Source organism: Bubalus bubalis, chromosome 22, assembly GCF_019923935.1.
Source record: "Bubalus bubalis isolate 160015118507 breed Murrah chromosome 22, NDDB_SH_1, whole genome shotgun sequence".
In the NCBI taxonomy this organism is placed as follows: domain Eukaryota; kingdom Metazoa; phylum Chordata; class Mammalia; order Artiodactyla; family Bovidae; genus Bubalus; species Bubalus bubalis.
In genome coordinates this window covers 1,297,177-1,317,251 of record NC_059178.1, presented here as the reverse complement: position 1 = coordinate 1,317,251, position 20,075 = coordinate 1,297,177, and the positions used below count along the sequence as shown (strand labels likewise).

The following is a 20,075-nucleotide window of genomic DNA, read 5'->3' as shown; positions in this document are numbered from 1 at the left end:
ATATATATAAATATATATTTAAGAGGGATTGGGGGCAGGAGGAGAAGGGGACCAGAGGATGAGATGGCTGGATGGCATCACTGACTTGATGGCCGTGAGTCTGAGTGAACTCCGGGAGTTGGTGATGGACAGGGAGGCCTGTCGTGCTGTGATTCATGGAGTCGCAAAGAGTCAGACACGACTGAGGGACTGAACTGAACTGAACTGATAAAATATATATATAATTAAATATAAAACACTAGAGAATCTGGAGCAAGTGTTCCCAATAGGTAGGCCCTGGTGGGAGGAATATCTTCCCAGCATGTCATATTAGAATTATCTGGATAGTTTTTTTTTTCTAATAAATACACCTACACCTCATCCTGGGATTTCCATCTGGGCTCCTCCCTGTTGTAATACATCACTCTATTTTTTTATAAACTACTTCATTATTTTTTAAAACTTTATTTTTGGCTGCGCTGGGTCTTCGTTGCTGTGCTTAAGCTTTCTCTAGTTGCACCAGCAGAGGTTACGCTGTAGTTGCGCTACGTGGGCTTCTCATTGCCGGGGAGGGGTGCTTCTCTTGCTACAGAGCATGGGCTAAGTGCATGGGCTCAGCAGTTTAGACTGGACGGCTTAGTTGCTGCGCCCCGTATGTGGAGTCTTCCCAGACCAGGGGTTGAATCTGTGTCCCCTGCATTGACAGGTGGATTCTTAATCACTGGACCCCCAGGGAAGTCCCTAGTACAACACTCTTCACTGAAGATGTATTCTCACTATATGGTGGGAAAAAAACACTGTGGCCCACTCTAAAGAGCGGCAGCATGGACAGCGAGCTCTGAAACAAAGTACTGGGCCCTAAGTGGCAAACTGTCCAGCCAATGGATGATAACCAGAACCATTAAAGCACAGTGCATGTTGCTGCATTTTCTAATATGGGCCAAAGATAGAAGAACGAAAGTAATCATTACTGATTATAAACCTGAACTCAGACCCAAATTTATGGATCAAGTATTATGGAGAGTTCATACCAAATGGCTTCTTGTTGCCAAGGAAAATGTAAAGATCATATGCCTGGATCACATGTAAAAATCATCTCCAAGGATCTAGACAGGTGACTCACTATGGATCTGTGAATATCTAGCAAGGTTATTATTGGTTGCCTAAAGTATGTCACCCTAAGCTTCACAAATGATAAGACAGAAAACTCCAAGACACTTGAAGTTGACAGCAAAGGGGCAAGGATTGTAATAAATGTTCCTGCAAAGTTTTCTCCTGATCATGATTTTAGATGACACCTAAAGAACACAAGGAAATAGCAAAGTACAGGAAGAATGGCTTTTATATATTTGACATATTCTCAAGTGTGTTGACAACTGAGCGACTTCACTTTCATGCATTGGAGAAGGAAATAGCAACCCACTCCAGTGTTCTTGCCTGGAGAATATCAGGGACGAGGGAGCCTGGTGGGCTGCCGTCTATCGGGTCGCACAGAGTCGGAGACGACTGAAGCGACTTAGCAGCAGTAGCAGCAAGTGTGTTGAAAACAACTGTCTCCCCATTTTATCGCTGAAGCTGATTCAGGCTTCAGTTCAACCTTTTATTGAATTATAAATTAGCTTCTTAGGGCATAAAATTGTAAAGAGGGCTCAGCATATGCTCTACCAACAGATGTTCAAATATTTTCAGGAAGAGTTTCGGAAAAAGTGATTTTTTTTTTTTTAACATCCTGCCATTACACAGCTGTAGTAGGACTTCCTAATTTAAAACCTGAAGGGATTTTTAGTCCCACCTTTTAAAAATTAACCCTCAAAAGATCCAGCTGGGTGTTAAATTATAGACTTTATTTTTTTTTAAAGCAACAGTGAGAGCAAGAAAGGTCTTGCAACCTTAAAAACGTAACAAAAACATAAAAAAAAAAAGTCAGTTCCTCAAGTGACAGAGAATTCTCAGGGGCACAGGAATTCAAAATGCTAGCGTCAGGCACAGAAACGTCATGTAGCTAATAGGACAGGCCCCCGAAGATGGTGGCTCCAACGGGGCTTTGGTAACTGTCGCGGCAATAATTCCAAAGACCGTTACAGAACGTTGAGCCCGGGGCCTCCCGGGTCAGGGGGTCCCTGAGCCCGGGGCCGCCTTCCGCGTGGGCGCCCGCCCGCGGAGCAGACCGTACACGGGGCGGCAGAGCCGCGGCGGCAGGGCCCGCGCACTGACCTCCTGACACCCGCGGAGGTCGGGCCGGCGCGCCCCCTCCGGAGGGAGCCCGGCTCCGGGACGCGTCCCGCGCGGCCGCGACGGGAGCCGAGCGGCGCCAGGGGCGGCGGCCCGCCCGGGGCGGCGGCACTGCGTCGGGAATCAGAAGCCGCGCCGGAGCCCGGAGAAGGTGCGGCCCCCTAAAGGGCCCCGCGCCGTAGGCCGCGCGCGCCTCTCGCACGCGGGCCGCCCCGCGCGGTCGCTCCACGGCCGGCCCCGACCCCGGGTCACCGCCAGACGCCGGGACCGCGCGGGAGCCGCCGGCAGGGAAGGCGGCCGCAGGGCGGTTGGGCGTGGCCTCCCGGAGGGGGCGTGCCTTGGGGGCGGGGAGACTCGCGCAACCAGCCGTTCGGGCTGCTGATTGGCTGAAGCGCCTGCGCGGAGCCCGCAAGCGTCTCCGCCCGCCCGGCCGCTCCTCCTCTTGTCGCCGCCGCCCGGTCCGCATCGGCTCGCGAGGGGACCGCTCAGGCGCCGCCGGCCCGGCCCAGCGCGGACGACCAGAGAGAGGGAGGCGGACGGAGGACACGCTCGCTAGCTCGCTCCCGACCGCGCCCGGGCTCCCAGAGGCTGTGTGGAGCCCGGGGGGAGGAGCCGCCGCGGGCAGCCCCGCCCCCGGCCGGGGACGACACCGCCCGCGGCCGCCCGCGCCGGCCGAGACCCGCCCCCGGCCCGGCCCGGCCCCGGCGGCATGGAGGGGCCCTGCTCCTGACGGCCGCCCGCCGCTGCCGCGGCCCCCGCCCCGCCCCCGGCCCCGCCCTCCTGCCCCCGCTCGCATGTCCGCGCCGCCGTAGCCGAGGATGCTGAGGATGAAGCTGCCGCTGAAACCGACGCACCCCGCGGAGCCGCCGCCCGAGGCTGAGGAGCCAGAGGCAGACGCGCGGCCGGGCGCGAAGGCGCCTCCGCGTCGCCGCCGCGACTGCCGCCTCCCGCCGCCGCCGCCGCCTTCGGGCGCGCCGCGGGGCACCCCGCTGCCGCCGCCGCCGCCGCCGCCGTCTCGGGGGCTCGGGCCGCCTGTTGCTGGCGTGGCGGCGGCGGGGGTGGGCATGCCGGGCGGCGGCGCGGGGCCCGCGGCGGCGGCGGCGCTGCGCGAGCAGGAGCGGGTGTACGAGTGGTTCGGGATGGTGCTGGGCTCAGCGCAGCGTCTGGAGTTCATGTGCGGGCTGCTGGACCTGTGTAACCCGCTGGAGCTGCGCTTCCTCGGCTCGTGCCTGGAGGACCTGGCGCGCAAGGACTACCACTACCTGCGCGACTCGGAGGCCAAGGCCAACGGCCTCTCGGACCCGGGCCCGCTGGCCGACTTCCGAGAGCCCGCCGTGCGCTCGCGCCTGATCGTTTACCTGGCGCTTCTGGGCTCGGAGAACCGCGAGGCCGCCGGCCGCCTGCACCGCCTCCTGCCCCAGGTGGACGTGGTGCTCCGGAGCCTGCGCGCGGCCCGGGGCGAGGGCTCGCGGGGCGGCGCGGAGGACCAGCGCGGTGAGGAGGACGGCGGCGGCGAGGAGGAGGACGCCAAGAAGGACGGCTCCGGCCCGGAAGGCGGCGGCGCCGCGCCCCGGCCGGGCGGCGGGCTGGGGCTCAGGGCCCAGGAGGAACTGCTGCTACTCTTCACCATGGCCTCGCTGCACCCGGCCTTCTCCTTCCACCAGCGCGTCACCCTGAGGGAGCACCTGGAGAGGCTCCGCGCCGCGCTCCGCGGGGGCCCCGAGGACGTAGAGGCGGCGCCGAGCCACTTGGCCGGCGCCCTGGCCCAGGTAAGGCTCGCCGGCCTCCCCGCGCCCGCGCGGCGGTCCCCGCGGCCTCCGCGCCCGGCTCCCGGACGCCCCCCTGCCGGGCCGACCCTGACTGCGGCCCCGGACTCATGCGCGTTCGGCCGGGCCGCTCAGCCCCGCTCCCCTCACACACACACACACACACACACACACACGAGCACCCGCCATAACAGAATGCTCGGGAAGCCTCGTCCCGCCGGGGTTGCCCCGGAAGCCCGGCGCTCAGCCCGGCCCTCGGACGCGGGCTCTCGGGACCTTTCGGCCCCGACACCTCCGTCGGGGCTGCGGAGCCCGGGCCGGCCGCCGCCCCGCCGCCTGGCGCTCCGCCCGCGCGTCCCGAGGCCCAGCTCGGCCCCCGGGGGAGGCGGCCCCAGACGCGCTCCCGGCGCGCTCCGCGGTGGCCTGAGGTAAAGCGGGTCGTTGGCTCTCTGGGCTCCTGCTCAGAGAACTTGAGGTTCTCAGAAAAAGAGGTGCGAAATGACTCAATCAGTTAGGTCGTCGCGCAGGTTGTCTGGGTGGGGAAATGTGCGCTCGGGCGGTTCAGGCGCCCTTTACCCCCGGCTAGCCCGGCTTCTAACGGGTTTGAGTCGTGTCTACACGCTTGGGTCCAGGGATGTTTGTGGGGCCTTTACTGAAAGCATAAATGGTTTCTAAAAAGTTACTGAACGCCAAAATGTAGTAGATGAGACTAAAAGTAAGTCCCTTGTCGCAAACATGAAAGAAAATTTTATAAGGCCACGAAAGCAATTTAATAGTCTAGGCCCAATATAAAGCCCTTGAGTGTGACAATTTAATGGAGCAAATAGCTTTCATTTAAAGACTGTACAGTAAGTTTATTTTCGTGGTTCGCGATTATTTAAAAAGTATTTATTTGGATGCCATGTTTTTCAGTTTAGGAGGTCTCCAGGATGATATATTGGAAAGCGAGATTTTTTTCACTCCTTGCTTGAAAGTTCTTTCAGCTTATATACCTGCTGGCATTCAGACTAAAACTGGGCATTATAGCTCTGCAATGGCTGTGTGGACTCAATACCCATAGAATCGAAGGAACCTGGGAGCTGGAAAGGATTTAGTGATAATCTAGGCTGAGCCCCTCCTCTTAAAAAGGAGGCTTCAGTGAAGTGACTAACCCACTTTAGGACAAACTGGATCAAACTGGGACGTAGTAATACTAGTATCCAGAATTTTGGCGAGCATGAAATATTCCAGTGTCTATTTACATAGCATGCAACTGTGTATACTGCACTCTTCAGCCTACTTAGTAATTCCAAGAAAATCCTATGTGCCCATCAGGTTTAAAGAAGCAAGCCTGAACTCCAAAGCAGTACTTAAAGATCTTACCCCCAAAAATTCCTGTATACATTGTAAAGATAACTTTAGCGTGTAGATATAATGAAAATGTCTCATAGTGGAGCAGTTTATATTATTCCTTTCTTACCATTCCAACATGGATAACCGACTAATGGTTTTAACTGCAGTGTTGTTTTTTCCCCCTTTAAATTTTGCTTATAATGCGAGTGTTGTAAGGGGACGAGAAAAGGGGAGAGATGCGTTCAGAGCACAGCAGTGAAATTTTTATGTTGACCGCGGCGTGTGGCCTTTTCTGGCCACCAGTGAGTGCCGGAAAGAGTGGACCGTGAGGCTGGGCGTGCTGCCGCGAGTTTGAGCGCATCGTTACTTCTCAGACGGCGCCTGTGTCGTGGCCGTCCGCAGGAGCGGGGGTCGATCACGGGGCACACGCCGACAGGTGACACTGGACGCCATTTGTGGACGGCGGTGGCCTGGTGAGCGTCTTCTCTCCCGTGGTTGAGGGTTGCCGTGACAGATCACCCCGTCTTACTCGGCTGCTGCTGCCCCACACTTCGCTTGTCAGCGGGACTCCGAGCCCCTCAGCCGTGGCCGCTTCTGGCCCTGAGGACGTGCCGGTGGGTCTTCCTGCTGCCAGGCTGCCCCGAGAGGCGGCTCGCGGCGGGTCTCTACACTTCAGCCCCGCCGCTCGCGGTCTTGGCCGCGGTTGCCTGAGGAGGGAGGGCCCACCCGGGAGTCCGCAGGGAGGCGCCGGGGCTCGCGCCCGAGGGCCGCGCGGGCACGCGCCGCCGGGGACCGGCGGGGGCGGGGAGGGGGGGGCGACCGCGGGGCCCCGCCCCTCCCCCGCCCTGCAAGATGGCGGGCGCGCGCCGCCCACGTGACCGGCGCTGGCCCCGCCCCCGGAGGTGCGCTGCGCCACCTTGCGGGGGCGCTGGGGGTTCCCTTTGGCGTCAGCCGGGCGAGGTGGGGACCGGGGTCGGCCAAGAGCCGTGGGGAGGGTTTGCTCTGGGACTGGCAGAGGCGGATATCCTGGCAGCTTTTGCCCGGAAGTAACCTTTTAGGCCTATCCTTGTAACTTTTTAATTGCCCAGTAATAATTCTATTTCTCTACTTTCTTAAATGTTATCCATACTATCAGTAAATGGATGAAGTAGAACTAATTTTCTTTTATCTTTCTCTTAGAGCATACTAGCCCAGAATAGTGTTCCTGGCTCTTTCAGGATTTGTATCCAATTCATAATATGCTGCAGTTTCTCGTTAAAATTTTAAAAACTAAAGACATTTACCGGTAGAACTTGTATTTCAGTGCGGATTTTAATTCTAGTCGTATGCTTTCAAGCTGACCCAGGCTCAGCAACTGTTGGTTTAGTGGCATAAGGTAGTCACGATGTCAGTAAAAGTGGCAAGTTCACAAACACTACTAGAACTTACTACTAAGTAGGTCATTTTAGAATAATAGAGATTTAACAAGTGTATTTTTATTTTTAAAAGAAACATTTCTAGAGTTTTCCTACATGATTTGGACGTTTTCAGAGTAAATGTTACATGGGATTACAACTTAAATGTTGGCCTTGCTTTTAGGAGACTTATGGGTGAAGTTCATGTTCATCACAGCTGCAGTGAATTGCCAATCACTGGCATAAAATTCAACAACTAGCCCAGTTGGCAGTAGTGAAAATTACTCACAAAAATGTCCTAGGAAATTTGTGTGATTGATGCATGTCATTGTTAATGAAATGAAGTACTGCATGTATAGCATAGCTGAAAAAAACTGGTATTAAAATGGGCCCTTTACTATTAGGAACACAAGGTATAAATGATGTGTTAGCAATAGCAGCAAAAAACGAATGTGTTTTTAAGTTACATACTTAATGATTAAGTTTTTGTTTTTTTGGCTGTGCTGGATTTCCCTTGAGGCGCAGGCTTTCTGCGGAGCAGTGAGCAGGCGCTGCTCTAGCTGTGGTGCGTGGGCTTCTCTTGGGGCAGAGCGGATGCTCTGGGCTGGAGGCTCAGTAGTTGTGGCGCACAGGCTTAGTTGCTCCACTGCATGTGGGATCTTCCCGGATCACGGATGGAGCCCATGTCCCCTGAATTGGCAGTCAGATACTACCAGGGAAGTCCATGATCAAGTGTTTTTAAAAGATACTGGTCTTGTTACTGTTTCATTGAAAAGATGAAAGACAGCCCCTATCTTTGTTTCCTATCTTTGCATACTTACTAAAGACCCTCTGTTTATGAAAATGGATCCTCTAGTTCTGGAGGTTTAGCCCCCAGTTAGTGACACAAAGATGAAAAGAGCTAAAATTACCATGAAAGAGGAGAGTGAAAAAGTTGGCTTAAAGCTCAACATTCAGAAAACTAAGATCATGGCATCTGGTCCCATCATTTCATGGGAAATGGATGGAGAAACAGTGACAGACTTTATTTTTTGGGGCTCCAAAATCACTTCAGGTGGTGATTGCAGGAAAGGTATGACCAACCTAGATAGCATATTAAAAAGCACAGACATTACTTTGCCAACAAAGGTCCGTCTGGTCAAGGCTATGGTTTTCCGGCTGTCATGTATGGATGCGAGAGTTGGACTGTGAAGAAAGCTGAGCGTCGAAGAATTGATGCTTTTGAACTGTGGTGTTGGAGAAGACTCTTGAGAGTCCCTTGGACTGCAAGGAGTCCTGGGTGTTGAGATTGTTTTCAGTATCCTCAAAAGTTAATTGTTTGGCAAATAGTGCTAATATTTGAATTAAAGATAGAAACTGAACATTTATGTTAGTAGTAGTATAGCAGATAGCGTTTAGTGTTATTTGAACTCAGACACAAAAATGTGACTATGTGTCCTTTAAAAAAAGATCAGTGAAGATACTTAAAAGGAAAACTTGGCAAAATTGTTACTTTTTTATAGCGTAGGTTAATTAGATATATTGTACTTGACAAAACAAGTACCTCAACTAATTTTAATAATATAGATCACATACTGGTAGTGTTAGGACATAAAAAAGAAAACTCTTTTGGAAAGACTGCTTTTTTTGGAAATAAGTGCTCCTGTCCTGGATAACGTGTCTGTGGCAGTCAGAATACTAGTGAGAGCTCTGAACTGAAATGAGACCGGGGAGGTTCGTGTCCAGATGTCAGCTGTTGTTGGATTAGGCCCTAAAAAGATGCTTTCCAAAAATGACATTTGAAAAGAACAACTCCACTGCTCACAGTAATAAAACCTTTATTTAATTTGTTGTCCACTGCTGGGAGCTCTTACAGTGACTCGGGTCCCTGAGCAGTGGGCACTGTCTGAGAAGGCTTTTTTCACTCCTATTGGAGGGATAATAATAGTACTTACGGTAGATTGCAAGGTTTAAATGAATGAGTACTTGTGGAATGATGTCTAGTACATGATTTTCAATAAGTGTTAGCAATTATTAATGAAAGTTAAACTTTGTTTGGAAGGTGCTGAAGAGAAGTGAGTGTAGCATCTACAAACTGAGAGTAGGGAGTAGAGCTAGTCATGACTTTTTACAGGAAATTTTAGGTTGTTTTGGCTGCATCGAGGAATAAAAGCAGTTCAGCTAATAAATGCCTTCTGGGAGAGGCTTTTAGAAGATCACAGTTAAGCAGTAATTATTTTCATAGCAAATGGCAGCTATTGGGTATCCACCCCCAGTTACTTAATTTTTTTCAGCGGTGGTTTTCTGAGGCAAGAAGAATTCGGGAAAATCTCACTTACACTGTAAGTTAATATACCATTAGTTCAGTTCAGTTGCTCAGTTGTGTCCGACTCTTTGTGACCCCATGAATTGCAGCATGCCAGGCCTCCCTGTCCATCACCAACTCCCGGAGTTCACTCAAACTTATGTCCATTGATTCGGTGATGCCATTCAGCCATCTCGTCCTCTGTTGTCCCCTTCTCCTCCTGCCCCTAATCCCTCCCAGCATCAGAGTCTTTTCCAATGAGTCAACTCTTCACATGAGGTGGCCAAAGTATTGGAGTTTCAGCTTCAACATCACTCCTTACAATGAACACCTAGGACTGATTTCCTTTAGGATGGACTGGTTGGCTCTCCTTGCAGTCCAAGGGACTCTCAAGAGTCTTCTCCAACACCACAGTTCAAAAGCATCAATTCTTCGGTGCTCAGCTTTCTTTATAGTCCAACTCTCACATGCATACATGACTACTGGAAAAACCATAGGCTTGACTAGACGGACCTTTGTTGGCAAAGCAATATCTAAGCTTTTCAGTATACTATCTAGGTTGGTCATAACTTTCCTTCCAAGGAGTAAGCGTCTTTTAATTTCATGGCTGCAGTCACCATCTGCAGTGATTTTGGAACCCCAAAAAATAAAGTCTGACACTGTTTCCACTGTTTCCCCATCTATTTCCCATGAAGTGATGGGACCAGATGCCATGATCTTCGTTTTCTGAATGTTGAGCTTTAAGCCAACTTTTTCACTCTCCTCTTTCACTTTCATCAACAGGCTTTTTAGTTCCTCTTCAATTTCTGCCATAAGAATTCTGCAAATTAGCTAATGTAATATATATATATATTTTTTTTTTTTAATTGACCTTTTGTCAATTTTTGTGGGTTTTGTGGGGGGGGGGGGGATGGGGCAGGAATTGTGTTCACTTCAGTCGCTCAGTCGTGTCCAAGTCTTTGCGACCCCATGGACTGCAGCACGCCAGGCCTCCCTGTCCATCACCAACTTCCAAAGTTTGCTCAAACTCATGTCCATCAATTTGGTGATGCTGTCCAACCATCTCATCCTCTTTCATCCCCTTCTTCTCCTGCCTTCAATCTTCCCCAGCTTCAGGGTCTTTTCCACTGAATCAGTTCTTCACATCAGGTGGCCAAAGTATTGGAGATTCAGCATCAGTGCTTCCAATGAATATTCAGGACTGATTTCCTTTATGATGGACTGGTTTGATCTCCTTGCTGTGCAAGGGACTCTCAATAGTCTTCTCCAACACCACAGTTCAAAAACATTACTTCTTTGGCACTCAGTTTTCTTTATGGTCCAGCTCTCACATCCATACGTGAATACTGGGAAAACCATCACTTTGATTAGACTTTGTTGGCAAAGTAATGTCTCTGCTTTTTAATATGCTGTCTAGGTTGGTCATAGCTTTTCTTCCAAGGAGCAAGCATCTTTGAATTTCATGGCTGAGCCTCAGTCTTATCTGTGAAATGGGAACAACAACATCTCTTTAAGGTTGTGGTGTTTGCATTAGGGAGACAAAATGATTCAAATTGTCTTGAGCACAAATTCTTTGAGAATGATATTCAGTGCCTTTTCTTTTCCACTAAGATGCAGCCATTCAGATTGCTACATAAATTGTTTTCAGGAATAGGTTTTCTTTTTTTTTTCCTTAATAAAAAGTCTATATGGTATAGTATAGAAAATACTATGCTGCTGCTGCTGCTAAGTCACTTCAGTCATGTCCGACTCTGTGCAACCCCATCGACGGCAGCCATCCCTGGGATTCTCCAAGGCAAGAACACTGGAGTGGGTTGCCATTTCCTTCTCCAGTGCATGAAAGTGAAAAGTGAAAGTGAAGTCGCTCAGTCGTGTGCTCAGACTGTTAGCAGCCTCATGGACTGCAGCCTACCAGGCTCCTCCATCCATGGGATTTTCCAGGCAAGAGTACTGGAGTGGGGTGCCATTGCCTTCTCCGAGAAAATACTATAGACTATAGTAATACAGAAAATATTCTCTATTACCATATCTCTAAATTGGTGTTCCAAGAAGGTAATTAATTAAGCTGGTGTGTGAGACACATTTCAGACAACTTTGTTAGTTCTTAATGTTGTTAAGATCTGATAAGCTACAGATAAGCCCAAAGGAAGCATTTCTCTGGGTCACAGATCATTAAAATATGTATTTTCCCCGTATTGGATTTGGGGATGGGAATGGAGAAAATACATAGTTTGAATTTGGGTTATCATGAACTCCCTTGCAAACGTAATCTACTTAAATTTTTTTCACATTTAGTTAGGGTAATGTAAAGGGCTCAGACGGTAAAGAATCCTCCTGCTATGCGAGACTTGGGTTCCATCCCTGGGTTAGGAAGATGCCCTGGGGAAGGGAATGGCTACCAACTCCAGTATTCTTTCCTGGAGAATTCTGTGGACAGAGGAGCCTGATGGGCTACAGTCCATAGGGTTGTGAAGAGTCTGACAGGACTGAGTGATTAACTCTTCAAAGATACTTTGCAATTCTTTTAAGTTATATAATTTTTTCATTTACTTCAGGGTACAGACTGGAATCCATAAATAATTTAACTTTTTTATACTTTTTTAAAGAAGCTATACATTGGCTGGTTTTTAAAACTATTTAATATTTTTGATCTTCCTGAGTAATAGTAGCTTAATTTTTTTTTTTTTTTTTTTTAACAAAAGCAAATAAAGCCTGCACTACCCTCAAAGCAGACTGAGCTTCACTTTTATCAACTCTCTCTTCCATCATGGAGGACCATGTCGTCACAGGGCTCCTGTTCCTCACAGAGTGCTTTGTCACACAAGTCACCATCATCCGGGCTGTGTAAACAGTCACTCCAGAGGGGCAGTGCCTAGGCGGGTGTTTGTGTTTCAGGTGCGACAGTTGCTGGGCGCACAGTCGTCCTTCTCCTTGTGTTCTTCCTGTGCTCCAGAGAACACTTGGTTTGATGCCCTTCGAAATGTCTCAGTTCATTAGGCATGTTTAATGCTCATTCAGGAAATAATTTGAGATCACTCTGGCAAGTTGTTTGGTCTTTCCAAGTTTCAGACTTCTCTGAATAGAACAGGGATCCCCTCACCATTTATTGTAAAGAACTGCTTGAAGATGAACACAACAACCTACATGAAACACTTGGTGAACACACGGGAGATAGGTCATCTCATCTGTGGGTGGTTCCAAGAGTGGATAGCGCAGTTTGATTGCAGTGGATGAACAGAAATACAGAAGCTTTAAGAGAAAACAGGGGTTGGGTTGCATAGGAGCTTGAAGGTCAGATCAAAGAAACTGGTTTGCAGTGAGAGCAGGTGAGAATTTGTATGTCTTCCTGAAACGTTAACTGTCCCTTTACATTCATATGTGTGAAAAGAATGTATCACTGATTTGTTTAAAAAAATAAATAAAAGACATCTTCCAAACGCATCCAGTTTTCTCAGTGGTTCCATTACATTTCTGGTCACTCTTATTTGCTTGGTAACCTTAATCCTCTATCCTTCATAAGCTGAATCTACCCTTTTCGCATCCTTGTTGACACCATTCTCTTTGAGGACTTGACCTCCGATTCCCTTTCAGCCTCCCACCTCTTAGCTGCTGACATCACTGCCAGGCCCCCCTTCCTGAAGCAGTGTCCCTCACACCACGTGTGCTTGCGGCGACCGGTGGGGCCTGGTCTCTAGTGGGTCTCAGGACTCAAACGCCGCCTCCAGCTCCTCCTGCTCACCCTGGTCTCCAGTGGGTCTCGGGGCTCACGCCGTCTCCCGCTCCTCCTGCTCACCCTGGTCTCCAGTGGGTCTCGGGACTCACACGCCGTCTCCCGCTCCTCCTGCTCATGGTCTGTGGTTTTATTCAAGGCTGACTCATGCCGTCACCTCTTGTGTGGTGGTGTTTGGAATTGTCCTTGTGGTAATCTTGGAAGCCTTTGCTGCCTCTGCCTTCCAATAGCCTGTATATTCTCTGTTACGATTTTGGTACTTATCCTGTGATTTTTTTTTTCTGTTTTTTTTTTTTTTTAATTTTACTTTGAATTATTTTTAACTTAAAATCCAGGAGGGAAGGTCAATCTTACAGGTTCCACAAAGACTTATGTATCACATTTCATTTTTTTTTTTTGGTCAGCGTTGCATATATCATAAGTGCTCATTCAAAATGTCCTATCCTTAGAATATTTCAAATAGTGCTCTGAAAAATACCATTATGATTAATTACTGTAAGACAGAGTGCATCAGGCAGTGATTTTTTTTTTCCCTTGGTCTTGATGAAGTATCAGCTACTTTGCTATTTGCAGCCATACAGTATATGTGCACAATATAGATAGGCACAGTTGTTTTGGAAATAGTACAAGGAATTGTTTGTTTAGATAGAAAGCATGGACCAGTATAGATTTGAACTGAAGCTTCAGTGAGTGAATGCTGAATAGTTGTGCTTATTATTCTTTCAAAATCAGGTCATGCTTACTCTACTCCATAAGTTAACTAAGCTTTTGTATGTAACGGTGGTGCACGTTTTGCAAACCTATGGGTGATGTTTTGATAGGATGAAAAAAGTCACAAGTTACAGGCTGTTGTCTTCTTATTGGGGTTGTTGTAGTTATTGCTGTCTAGTGCTGCTCTCCAGTTTGTGATTCGCTTGAGGGGTGGTGGGAGCCTGATAGGGAATTGAAGTACAGTACCTTGCTTATGGGGCTTCCCAGGTGGCACAGTGATCAAGAATCTGCCTGTCAGTGCAGGAGACAAAAGAGACGCAGGTTCGATCCCTGAGTCGAGAAGATCCCCAGAGGGGAACGGCAACCCACTCCAGTGTTCTTACCTGGAAAATCCCATGGATAGAGGAGCCTGGCGGGCTACAGTCCAAGAGTCACAGAGTCAGACACGACAGAGCACACACGTGATCTTGCTTATGATCTGAAAGTTAAAAACTTTTTGGTCACTCAAGTGAACAATTTTATAATCTAAAAAGTATGGAGTTTTTATGTTTCTTGTTAGGAATGTTTAAATTGGGATAGTTAAGAAACATAATGTTTCCTCAGTATGATTGATTTTTTTTTGGTATCAGATGATTTTAAGTTGTCTAGTGGTCCTGGGAGGAAGAACGTGATCGTGTGTGAGCCGAAGTGTTTGGAGAAGACATCCTCGGGGAAGAGGCCATCTGCTGACGGGGGGTGGTGGTGGTTTGGGGAAGGTGTCATTTGTACTTGGTGGGGTTAAACACAAGGCCTGATTGAGTATTTCCTAACACTAATCATCATTGACCTTTCTGTCACTTTCTGTCAAGGATCCTTCATAGGCTTTGTGAGCATTTCGGTGGAGAACCCTTCTCTGGGGATGAAGTTCAGTTAGGAGTCCCTGCAGTGCCGTTGGCTGTCGGGGTCCTGGGCTTACCTCCCAGCAAGACACGCTGGTGTCTCCTGTGGGGAGGGGTTGTAAAGGAGAGGGCAGCTCACTTCTACGCAGGCTGGGAAGGCGAGACACAGCCTCACTAGATCCTTTGGGTCTCATGCTCACGGGTGTGTGCTTCTCAACTCACCCAGAAACATTCTTGCAAAGTGGGGATCTAAAGGTCTGGGAGCTGCCAGCCCAGGGATGCAGCAGTTCCTGATTCAGCCTCCTTGTTGTTGTTCAGACTCTTAAGTCGTGTCTGACCCTGCGACCCCACGGACTGTAGCCTGCCAGGCTCCTCCTTCCATGGGATTTCCCAGGCAAGAACACAGGAGTGGGTTGCCATTTCCTCCTCCAGGGGGTCTTCCCCACCCAGGGGTCGAACTTGTGTCTCTTACGTCTCCTTTCTTGGCAGGCGGATTCTTTGCCACTGTGTCCGGAAACACACCGGGCACTTCATGAGGGAAACATCAGGCTGTTTCTGGGTAAAAGGGCTGCCTGTCTTCTTTACTTCTCCACTCCCTGCCTCCCTGGTCAGCTTCCGCATCAGCATTCTTTCTGCTAGTTCTTCCCCAGTTGTGCATCATGCAAGTTCAGTTCTCTAGAAAAGACAATGACATCGACAATATTAATGTTTGGTTTTTGTTTTTTGTAATAAATTCAGAGTTCCCCCAAACACACATAAAGTTGCAGTGAATCAAGTTTCCCCCTTCCATCCTATTCGACCACCCAGCTCCAGCCATGCCTGCTGTGGTCACACAGGTGCCGGCCCTCAGCTCACCCGATCGTCGTGGGAAGAACTGGGAGCTGGGGCTGGGCTGTGGGCTGTGGTGGCCGGGTGTGGACACGGGGTCAGTGCATAGCTTAGTCCTTCCCCCACTTTCAGTGACTAGAGCGCATTTACCCATACTTTTAACATAGTGAATCTGCCACACTTGTCTTGCTGAATCATCTTTCCCACACATTTCTAGTTAAACAGTAAGTTACATAGGGAGTGAGTCCACGGTCATAGCAGAAATCATGGCAAACTGTTTCTAAGCTGCTGACTCACTGGTCTCCCTCCTTTCTGTCCTGTTGGGTCAATTTTGTTCTTTGCGACATAACTTGAGTACATTTGGCATCCACATTTCTCTCCCACCAGAATTTACCCTTTATCAGATGCTCTAGGTTGATTCAGGACTTTCCTTTGGGTTGGGTTACACTGTTTTCACTGAGGAAAGATGAGACAGATGTCTGCCTTTCCCCCACATCCTCTCAGTTGAAAAGACAGACAGTAAATAGTTCATGTCTTCGCCTGAGCGTCTTCCCTCTTCTACCAAAATAGATGAAATTTGACATCTCAGTAGTGTTTCTAATAGTGAATCATATTCTGACATTCAAAGAAAGACTTTCTATGAATCTTGCTTAGATAATAGCATATACTTTAGGTACAACCCTGGTTATTTAAAGAGAATTTACCATGTAGAACTGTAACAGATTACCTCCAAACTTAGTGACTTAAAGCAACAATAACACTTTTTTTCTTAGTGTTATGTCTCATAATTCTGTGGGCCAGGAATTCAGACAGGGAGCTAACAGCAAGAGTGACTTGTGTCTGCTGCAGAATGTCTGGACACACAGCTGGCGGCTGTGGGCCTCTCTCGCCTTGCCTCTCTCTGCGTGTCTATGGTGCGGCGTCTCCGGGGAACCACTGTTCCTATAGGCCTGGGGTCCCAGAGCAAGTGTTCCCAGAGGTCCAGCAGCAAGACTTCTATGACCTATCTCGGCCATTCCAGAATGGCTCTCCATCCCATCCTCCTGGTTAGGCCTGTCTCTGAAGTCAGTCCAGATCCACTGGCTGGGGAATTATACCCACATATCAGCAGGAGGAGTAGGCACAGTATTTTGGGCTGTCTTTACCCCAAAAACTTCCTAGGGTGTTGTCATATACTAATGTTAAATTCTCAGTCTGATTTGATAAATGTAAAAATTTGACATTAGTAAGTTTAGTATAAAAACAATTTCTGCACTTTTTTTTTTTTTTGCCTTTTTTCTTAGAATGTCTTGGTATTTTAAGATGTGCAGTCTGCATCAAAGGATGAGAGAAAACGTATAGAACATTGGTAGATGTGCTAGGATAAAGTCTGTCCAGTTAGACCTTTGTTAAAGTAACCTGAGACCCGCGTGATCTTTGCTCTAATGATGTGTTCTCGGAGAAGGGTCTTGGGACTGCGCAGTCGACTTGACTGTTTCACAGACTTTCCTCACATTTAAGAGATCTCCAGTAATTGTGATGGATCTGCATGTGTAAAAGTGAAGTCTGAGCAGTCTTTTAGAATAACCGAGATATGTTACATGACACATGGATTTGAGTTAACCAGGAGCATGCCACGGGTCAGAGGAAGCTTTCTGAACTCAAATGAGCTACCTCAGTAGGAAGGAGAAGGGCACACACATGCCAGGGCTCTTTTTGTTCCTGCGCATATTTTTGCCAGCTTAGGGTTTTTAAAATTTGTCGTCATCTTCCAAGCAGAGAAAAATTCTCCCATTTTCCACTTGGTCCTGACCCTTTTTCTAAAATGCTGATTCTGATGTCATCTGCATCGCATTTGCATAGGAATCTGAACTTAATAGAGAACATGGGCACTATTCCTTCCTGCAGGATCCCATTAAGCCAGTGGTTCTCGGGTTTTATGGCGCCTTTCCCTGCACATAGTAAAGGCACATGTGCCGGGGGAGAGGAGACGGTGGGGCCAGGAGCTGTTCCTGCTGGGGCCGGAAGGCCCCATGATTCTGATCTCTGTAGCTCCTGAGATGTTAAATTCAGTTTTGGTTAAATTAATAAAATAAAAAATTTTCTAGTTTTTAAAACGTAGTCTAAATGACTGTATAGCAGTGATACATGCTGGGATTCAGTGTTGGGAGGAGGGGCAGAAAGCTTAATTAGTAGACATTTCATGGGTCAATGAACTTTGGTCCTTGGTTAGAAATTCAGATTCCATTTTTCTGCCTACCTTATTAAACTAGGAGGCTTTTGACTTGGTTCTTAAATTATGTGCTTCAAAGTAACTTCAGACTTTAAAAATGATTCCATACAGCTGTTTCAAAATTTATGGAGGCAATGTGATACAACTATTCTTATTTTTTTTTTATTGTGGTGAAATATATACGCGTCCTAAGTCACTTCAGTCGTGTCCAAGTCTCTGCGACCCTTTGGACTGTAGTCCACCAGGCTTCTCTGTCCATGGATTCTCTAGGCAAGGATACTGGAGTGGTTGCCATGTTCTCCCCAGGGGATCTTCCCCACCCAGGGTTCAAACCCAAGTCTCCTGCATCAGTAGGCAGGTTCTTTACCACTATAGGTAACAAAGTGTACTGTTTTCACATTTTTTGAGTATACATTTAAGTGGCATTCACGTTGTGCAACCACCACCACCATCTGTCTCTGGAATGTTTCTTTTATCCCAAACTGAGACTGTATCCGTTAAGCCGCTACTCCCATCTTGAACTCTCTGAAGCCCCTGGTTAGAATCACCATGCTGTCCACGAATTTTACTACTCCAGGGTGCCTCATATAAGTGGAATCATACAGAATCTGCCCTTTTGTGCCTGGCCTATTTCACTTAGCATAATGCCCTCAAGATTGACCCATGTGTCAATTTTATGCCTTCTTAAGGCTGAGTAATACTCAGTTGTACATATACCTCATTTTGTTTATCTGTTCATCCATGGACTTTTGAATAGTCCACCTTTCAGCTGCAGTGAACACTGGAGTACTAATTACCTGCTTGGGTGTCTGCTTTCAGTTCTTCTGGGTATATGGCTAGGAGTGGAATTGCTGGATCATATGATAATTTTGTTTATTTTTTTTTTTTTTTAGTAACTTTTACTGTGGCTGCATTGTATACACTCCTACCAGCAAGGCAGAAGGGCTCCAATTTCTCCCCATATTCACCAATACTTATTGTCTGTTTTTGGATAATAGCCTTTCTAATGGGTATGAAGTGGTATCTCATTGTAGTTGTGCTTTGCACTTCCCTAATGAAAACTGTTCTTTCTTGTATAGTTTTGCATTCATTTATTTTTAATGGTGAGTGTTATTTTTAATTTATGAACCACATATGAACAATATGGAATATACCCTTAAGAAATGGTGGAGTTGGAGGGGGGGGGCGGTCCTAAGATGGCTGAGGAATAGGACGGGAAGACCACTTTCTCCTCCACAAATTCATCCAAAGAACATTTGAACACTGAGTGAATTCCACAAAACAACTTCTGAATGCCAGCGGAGGACATCAGGCACCCAGAAAAGCAGCCCATTGTCTTCGAAAGGAGGTAGGAAAAAATATAAAAGACAGAAAGAGAGACAAAAGAGGTAGGGACGGAGCTCCATCCTGGGAAGGGAGTCTTAAAAAAGAAGTTTCCAAACACCAGGAAACACTCTCACTGCCGAGTCTGTGGCGAGCCTTGGAACCACAGAGGGCAACATAACTGGGAGGAAAAATAAATAATTAAAACCCACAGATTACGTGCCCAACAGTAACTCCCCCCAGCGGAGAAGCAGCACAGACGCCTGCATCCGCCACTAGCAAAGTGGGGGTTGGGCAGGGAGGCGTGGGCTACATTGCGTAGAGTAAGGACCGGGCCTGAATGCCCCAAGGGCAATCTGAAGGAACTAACTTGGGATGGCAAACTAGACTGTGGGATAGCTACCACAGGAAAAACCCTAACCTAAGACACTGCCAGGCCCGCTCACAGAACAAAGGACTGAACAGAGCTAGCCAGCTGCCTGCCGGCCCATCTTCCTCCTGAGACAGGCAGCCAGATCCAGAAGGGGGCAGTCACGGCCCCAGAGAGGCATTATCTACCAAACTGCAAGCAGGCTTCGTTGCTAACCGAGACTTCTTGGGGGTTCTGGACGGTCAACATCTGTCTGAGAAGGTGCGCCAGGTGTACACCCAGAAAACTGAGCGGCAGGGATGGGGGAGGTGATGAGTCGCAGTGACTGCGCTCACCAAACACCTGATCACCTGAGCTGCTCGGACCTGGGAAGGGCACAAAATGCAGGCCCAACCGAGTCTGCGCCTCTGAGGACTACTTGAGTGCCTAAACCTGAGCAGCTTAGACCTGGGAGGTGCATGCAGCCCAGGGCCGGCCTCGGACGATTCCCGGTGGAGCAACCTAGAGCCTGAGCAGTGTGGGCAGAGAGGGCACACGTGCTGTGAGTGGGGGCAGGCCCAGTGTGGCTGAGACAGTGCAAGCACATGCCAGTGTTATTTATTTGCAGTGTCCCTCCCTCCCCACAGCACAACTGAACAAGTGAGCCTAAAAGAAAGTGTCCACCACCGCCCGCCTAGTGTCAGGGCTGAAATCAGACACTGAAGAGACCAGCAAACAGAAGAAGCTAAAACAGAGGGAACCGCCTGGGGACTGACAGGTAGTACTGACTACATAGGAAGGGGCCTATAGATGTTGAGAAATATAAGCCAGATCAAGGAACTATCCGAAAATGAACTGACCCCATACTGCCCACAACACCAGAGAAAGTCCTGGATATATTTTGACTATCATTCTTTAAATTTTTTAAAAAAAATTTTAATTTTAAGTCCTCTATTACTCCTTTAATTTTCATTTTTATAACCTATTACTTTGCAAAAAAAAAGGGACCCTATTTTTTAAAGCAAACTTTATATATATATATATATATATATATTTA

The 20,075-nt window shown here is 48.3% G+C and overlaps 1 protein-coding gene across 1 annotated transcript in view; it reads left to right on the top strand.

Annotated features, from left to right (window-relative positions):
• The first annotated feature begins 2,983 nt into the window (after positions 1 to 2,983).
• The window catches only part of ZCCHC2 (zinc finger CCHC-type containing 2), a 53,289-nt gene continuing 36,197 nt past the window's right edge, over positions 2,984 to 20,075 (top strand). Inside the window, exon 1 of the mRNA XM_025273645.3 lies at positions 2,984 to 3,980. Coding sequence (XP_025129430.2) covers positions 3,030 to 3,980 — 951 coding nt within the window. The 5' untranslated portion in view covers positions 2,984 to 3,029. The remainder of the gene's footprint in view (positions 3,981 to 20,075) is intronic.